At 34.5% G+C, this 7,273-nt stretch overlaps 1 protein-coding gene across 4 annotated transcripts; it reads right to left on the bottom strand.

Moving 5' to 3' along the window:
- Nucleotides 1–502: 502 nt before the first annotated feature.
- Nucleotides 503–4,535, bottom strand: LOC140832889 (DNA-repair protein XRCC1). 4 transcript variants are annotated; one of them, XM_073197170.1, is made up of 8 exons: nucleotides 4,386–4,535; nucleotides 3,717–3,967; nucleotides 3,441–3,629; nucleotides 2,600–2,711; nucleotides 2,379–2,461; nucleotides 1,962–2,054; nucleotides 1,417–1,503; nucleotides 503–927 (listed from the first exon to the last, which is right to left on the bottom strand). In XM_073197170.1, the coding sequence occupies exons 2-8, from the start codon at nucleotides 3,906–3,908 to the stop codon at nucleotides 616–618; spliced, it is 1,068 nt and encodes a 355-aa protein (XP_073053271.1). In that variant the 5' UTR covers nucleotides 3,909–3,967; nucleotides 4,386–4,535; the 3' UTR covers nucleotides 503–615. The 4 variants fall into 4 exon arrangements, with proteins under 4 accessions (XP_073053271.1, XP_073053295.1, XP_073053278.1 ...); XM_073197194.1 differs by having other exon boundaries at nucleotides 3,717–3,936; XM_073197177.1 differs by having other exon boundaries at nucleotides 4,087–4,527.
- Between the last annotated feature and the right edge of the window lie 2,738 nt (nucleotides 4,536–7,273).

Genomic DNA, 7,273 nt, shown 5'->3' with positions numbered 1-7,273 from the left:
TCAAGTATTGTTGTACAATTTGTAAGTAACTTGAAAAACAAAATTTCTTTTTTATCATTCAATGATCAGTCATTTCGTTTTAAGTTTAATTTGCTCTAATTCCAATCTTTTGTTTATACTAGATTCCAAATGTTGTTTCTAGTTTTTTAATTAATATAGGAGAAAACATATGTTATATTTATTGAACGTGAACCATGTGTTTATGGCACGTTGGGAGAAACGTCTCCTAAAATTACATCCAGTACATTATTATTAAACAAAATATCCATATAGTAACTACAATTGGATTCAAAAACAAACAAATATAAATAAGGACATGAAGAATAAAAACTCAAGAACAAAATTCAATGTGAAAATATTATTTCGATATAATCCACTCTATACAAAAAAAAAAAATTGTACAAAAATCTTTTAAATAGATAGATATATATTTTATTTAAAATTCTAAAGGGTTTCGTTAGAATATTTAAGCTCAAGTCAGAGATTATGTATTTGCTTAATCTGTACATGAACGGGCCCTGTTTGTGATGCTCATTTATATAAATAAGGTCAAATAACAAGGAATAATATAAGAAAAATATTTGAAAAATGCAGTTTAAGGCTTTTTTAACAGAGTTACAGGGTAGAAGCTATGGAGTTATAAGCTTCATCAATTTCCTCTTCTGTCATCTCAATCGTTTCATCACTGTCATAAGAGGCGACATCTCTGGCATACTTCTCTTGATCCTTAGGAGCTTTCTTGTTCCCATAAGATTGGGGCTGCACGTTGAGAAATTCGAGCTCGTAGATCTGTTTGCAGACCATTGCTTCCTTGCAGAGATCTTCTTTGCTAAGTGAAGCCTTAGAGTCTGTTGCTGAGTCCAATTCTGCCAGCTCCTTGACTAATCGAGGAACGCATGCCCATGCTTCAGCTATAGCTTGGATGTCCTAAAAGACAACAAATGTAATGCGTTATATAAAAAATTTCAGACCAAGATATCCAAGAACGAACTGAACAGGGGGGTATGCCCGGGAACAAGTAACATAGTTCAAATTCAAATTTTACGTGTTTTTCCTAATAATGCATAAAATCAGCTGCCTCAGAAGATATGCATATTGGGTAACAATGACGTGTAAAGGACATTGTAACATATGATATAAAGTCACACTACAATATCTCAAGCGAGCAAGAATCAGTATAGAAACAGGAGTATATCAAGTTTTATATGCCCATGATAACATCTTGGAATATAAAAATGTGATGGGAGTGCAAGAAAAAATAGATAATCTATTGTTTCCAAGAACCGCATTCATTTTAAATCTATGCATGCAATATTAAACTTTATCAGATCAAATATGTTATCACGTGCCAAAGTATTTGGCAGAGGCAATTAAATCATGGAAATAGAAGAAAAAACAAACTAATTAATGGTATACCTGTCCTTGCTTGAGGGCATCTACGGCATCTTGCAAACATGTTAGGATTCCTTCAGAAGCTATGTTATTTATCTCGTGGGGATCTGGCTACAGAAATATAAAAACTCAATAGCGCTAATGACAAGATAAAAGTATGGTTTAAGAACAAAGTACAAAAATTATGATAAATCCAGGACTTACATACATGATACATAGAAGTAAACAGCGTTGGTAAATAAAAAATCTTCTTATGAGTTTATAAATTCAACACTACCACAAAGATTTAATAACTATTAGAGGTCTAATCGTACATAAATGAGATGGGAACAGACCATTATAATCAATGAGGAAGAAAGAAGACAAATACTACTAAATATTTTAAACAATGTTTCAAAAAAAAATTCCAGGTGAGAAAAAATATGGTCCAACATTATCTGCAGCCATATTGTAAGTACAAATATTTTAATTAACAAATTGTTCAGATAAAACTGGCGTCACAGTATCAATCTCCAGTAAATTTTAACTTTTAAGACCATTAAAGAACGGATACTAGTATTGCAACTAACCTTTTCGTCTTGATTTTCAAGCCATGATATGGTTCGTTTCAAATCTTCAACAGCCCACTTCTTAACTTTTTGAGGAGAAAAGCAACCTTTCATCTGGTAAGAAGAAACCCCGTACTTAAGACATGAGATAAAAACTAATAGTGGATTGTGCATGAACAATCACAAGCACCAACAGGTTACGACTACATCTTATTCTAGCCTGCAAATCTTTAACAAGAATGCAACTATCAGGACAACGTGTATAATATCTATATCCATTTCAAGTATAATCACCATTGCAACAATTTATGATCCTCAAGACCTCAACTGATCAATAACTGGTAGATAGATGGCTTCATCTGAATGCAAGAAAATTTAATGTTCTAGCAAAATGCAATACAAAAATGCATTTTTCTAACAAAGGTGAAATATAAGTACCTTGGAAGATGCAATACTCTTCTTCGAATGTGAGCCCTTCTCTTCTTGTTTCAAAGATTTCTTAGGCATCGGAATTTTTACGTCTACAGGTATAGCTTAGTAGTGTTACAAAATAACAGTGTAGCATGCATGTGTGTGTGTGTGTGTGTGTGTGTGTGTGTGAGAGAGAGAGAGAGAGAGAGAGAGGGTGAGCGTGTGTGTGAGCTGAGAGAGAGACAGACCTTGGCTGGTTTCATGAGAAATGTGTTGCTTCCTCCATGGTTTGCCCACATTCAATAAATATGATTCTATATCGACAAGTTTTCTTTGATTATAACACTGTGATATCCAATCCTGTAAAGAAGATTTAAAAAGGAAATAAAAGAAAGTCATGTATCATTCTTAGGGGTAGAGTATGGACAAACAAATATGAGTAATATCTCCGCGGGGAACATTAATAATGATAGATTTTAGTTAGGGGCTCGTTGTAAGCAATAAAACAACTAAAGCATGTTAAATGTGAAATGTAATTGAACAATAAACTGAAGATGTGAGTTTATAATATGAACTAGATCTGCAATAAATCTTTAGTGCTTAAGAGACAACTGCATGTGGATTTCTATATGAATAAATTACTTGATAATCCAAAAGCTTAAAATTTCTTCAAAGCTAAGGAAATACAAATAATGAAAGAACGTCATTGAGCGGTGTTTTACCACCAAGATCTGCATAAATAGAATGAGAAATCATAGAAAGTACCACGCAAGGGGGAATAAGAAAGAAGAGAGGAGTAACAATGGACACCAAACTGAGAATCTCACACGATGTATCACTGGCTATCCAAAGCTAATCACTGTAATGCTAGATTTCAGTTTGTAAAAGTTTTTTTTTCTGCTTCTTTTTTTGATAAAAAGCCAAAGTTCAATCACATATTTCTGATATCATATACAAGCCATTGAATAAATTGTGTTTAAAAAGTTTTAAACCGTTCATCTTTGGCAAGGTTGGACAAATGCCTTCACCCAGCAACCTTACTGTGCCGTACATGAAACAAGAAATCATGGCTTAAAGTAAGCATTGGACCTTTGATATAATAGTTCCATCGTCAGCTTCAACTTGCCTAAACTTTGGTGTATTAGGAAAAGCACATACTAAGAGGGTGCTATTCGAATCCCAATCAGGTTGATATTCTGCACCCATTTCTAGCATCTGTGACCGTAGAATACCACGCTCTGGATTCACAAAACCTGATAGCACAAACACTACTCCTTCCTACACGATAAAAAACGACTTATTAATGCTATGGCTCAAAAACAGAATTTCATAAACACGTAATGGATACTCAAATAACTATAGTACCATAAGCTTTGAGAAATCCAAACTGCCTTTCCTTTCTACCTCAACGGGGCTTTGCTCCTTCTTGGATTTGCCCTTGCTTCTTGGTTGGTTGGTTTTTTCATCACTATCATTTCCATCTTCTTTAGAACTCATCCATGAGGGTAAATTACGTTTCCTTGCAGTTCCATGACTATTGCCACCTCGGCTCGACATTGTCCCGGCTGGACTTGATGATAATTGCCTGATAAAACCCCTCAAGCCTCTGTGTCTCACTTTAATCCATAATATTGCACAAAGTTAAAACAATCAGAAAAAAATACAACTTTCTTCATAGCTTCCAAAACAAAGACATCAAATGAAAATAATCTACACATGTCTTGTCATTAGCTACCTCACATGACAATGTCGTGTGGTTTCATCTAGACAGATGAAAAGAAGATTGCAACGCCATTTGCTAAGTTGTTCATCCTGATGGATGAACAAAGCATTGCAAAACAGAAAACTGGGAATGCCCAAAGCAAGAACTTTCAATTCACATCAGTTATCATTAGTGATAATGGTAAAAAACAGGTTCAATTAGAAGATTAACCAACCTTGTTTGACCTTAAACATGGAGTCGATCTAGCTAGGGAAAAAACCCAGAAAAACATACATATATAATCAACGACTCATAACTTTAAGTGGGTGTACCTTGATGGAAAAGATTGGGGGAGGGAAGAAATTCGCAATTGTTGGGGCTTCGTTTCAATTTCTGCTTTCTGCCATAATCTGATGGTCGAGTTCGCTCGCGTGTACCTTGGTTTTGCTTGTCGACTGGACTGGGGAAAATGAGGAAAACGGGAGAGAGTGTTTATTAAGAAAAAGGAAGTGCATGTAATTTAATTTTTTATTTTTGTTTAAAATTTGTTTAAAAACTAATTTTTTTATTAGTATATTTAAATTTTTAATTTTATTTTATATATAATAAAATTTATAATTTAATTAAATAAAAAAACTTACTTGACTCAATTTTTTTATCTTTCTCGACTCAACTAGTTCTCATTTCATTACTTATCTTCACAAAAAATCTTTTTCTTCTCAACATTTCATCATGTATACATTGTTTTTTATTTTTTGGCTAACAATTAACCATGATTCTATAAACTATTCTTCTGCAACAAATCCAACAAAAAAACCACGTATTAGTAAAAAAATTATTTTGAGATATGAAATTTATTGGGTATCGTCAGTGTTCATCACCCTCCCATGGGTCGTGAAGACACGACCTACGGCTTCACGACCCATGGGTCGTGTGGTCGTGAGCGGCTTCACGACCAATCCAAACACCTGGGTCATGAAACTAAGAAGAAGTAGTTTGTGGATTTAGAAAAGATCTTGAAAATAATTTCAGAAGCTATGAAAATTTGGTAGCACGCTGTAGGAATGATCCACATTTAATAGGGTTCGGTAACTTTCATATAAATGGATTTATTCATCTTTTACAGGTAACTATATATTGTTCATTAAATGAAATATCCTTGTTATTTTATATCATACTAATAATGTGTTTATTTTTTTGCTAGATTTTGGCCTATGAATATTTTCCAGTAATTGCTGAAGTGTTCGCTAGACATCGAGAAGGTCTCAATGTACCGATACCTCGGATGTGTCATTGATTGACTAGAAAATTGAGTAAAAATCATTCTCCTTCCATGACGGATGTGAACAAAGATATACTGATAGGATCGATTAGGGGGGCAATCGTTGAGCTAAAATAGCTCGGTTCTTGAAATATTGAACACCGATGAATTAAATCGAGTTTGGTGTTCAAACCAAGCGGAAAATACTCGAAATAATCCTTCGTAGAAACCGAATAAATATTTTGTAAACCATTTAAAATATATGCACGTTGAATGAGTTAAAATATTCAGTTGAAGCATTTTATCAAACACTTGGTGTACAATATTTTGGTATTTGAAGAACACATAAAATGCTTCAACAATGCATCTTTAAAACTATGAAATGATAAGTAAATGCAATAAAGAAATAGACACGAATTTGTTTATGGATGTTCGGAGATTTCAAATACTCCTACGTCACCCCTTCTTCCCCTTGGGAAGGATCCACTAGAAGACTTTGATTTATACAACTCATTGTACAAACCCATTCAGTTAGGACTTACCCACTGCCTAAAACTGAACTCCTAGCACTCAAGATTGTAGGCAGCACCTCACAATCAGCATATTGTTTAATGTCTCATATGCAAAGACTACAAACACAATGTTTTACGTCTTTGTGTAAAGACTCACTCAACTAAACTTTTCAGCTCAAACTCTCTGTATATGTGTGAGTGATTGTGTGTGAGGAATTTATCAGTTACAATGTACATCTCAAATGTTTCCTCACACAAGGGCTTGTGATCTCAACTAGCTGATATATTCATGCTAAGTGCCCATGCTTTGAATCCACTTCAAAAGCTTTTGTTTGATCTTCAATATGTTGTATTTATAAGCCCCAACAATGATATATACGTTAGACACAAGAATATGACCGTTGGGAATGTTTCTGTACTGTTTCAGGAAATGCAACGGTCAAATTCGTCTTCCTGGAAAATTTTCCGACTGGTCAACTCTGGTCAACTCAACTGGTCAATCAGTTCAACTGGTTCAGTTGGTCTGGTTCAGTTCAACTGGTTCAGTTGGACTGGTTCAACTGGTCTGGTTCAGTTCAACTGGTTCATTTCAGCTGGTCTGGTTCAACTAGTCTTCAGCTGGTCTGATTCAGTTCAACTGGTTCAGTTGGTTGGTCAACTGGTCAGCAGCTGGTTCAGTTTCAGCTGGTGTGCTGAAATCAGTCTAGCTGATTTCAGTTTGTGCAGAACCAGTAGCTTCATCGTCATTTATCAGCATCGTAAGCTTCGATTCAGACTTTGACTTATAAGAATGATTTGTAGATCTTTGTCTTATATTTCCAACGCATACTTAATCGCTTCGTTTCGATAACCGAGCTGAGAGATATGACCAAAATACCGCAGCTGCTCAAACCCAACTGATTGCTGTTTTCGTGCAGTCAGTTCGTCACTCAGCGATCAGTTAGCCCTTGATAACATTCGATTTTGCCCAACTGATGTGAAATATGACTTGTTCCAAATTGAGTTTTCTGATCAGTCCAGTTGGCGGATTGTCGTTTGGATTATCCAGCTGAGAGATATCATCAAAATACAGAAGCTTGCCAGAAATTCAGTTTGTGCAGAATTCAGTTTCAGCTTGCTTCTTGTGTTTGCAACTTCACACTTGAGTAAATATGTTAGAAACACAATAACAAGTTTTGTTAACATCAAAATCAAGATTACGAACATGAAATGTTCCAACATATACCAAGGTAAATACAAAAAAAATCATTTTATTTAGTTTTCGTATTATCTAATATATTTTTTGTTAATTGTTAATGATTAATATAGGATATTTTGGAGATGCTCATTCCCACCACGGAGGAGCTGTTGTCTGTACATTATAGCTATTTTGTTGATTATAATAATGTGATAATCAATCTCATTACGGAGTTAATTTGTCAAGGTATCAAAGTAGCTTGCAGTCAAG

The sequence above is a fragment of the Primulina eburnea genome, chromosome 1 (assembly GCF_022965805.1).
Source record: "Primulina eburnea isolate SZY01 chromosome 1, ASM2296580v1, whole genome shotgun sequence".
In the NCBI taxonomy this organism is placed as follows: Eukaryota; Viridiplantae; Streptophyta; class Magnoliopsida; order Lamiales; family Gesneriaceae; genus Primulina; species Primulina eburnea.
Note: the sequence above shows the minus strand (reverse complement) of the source record. Positions and strands in the feature narration are given on the sequence as shown.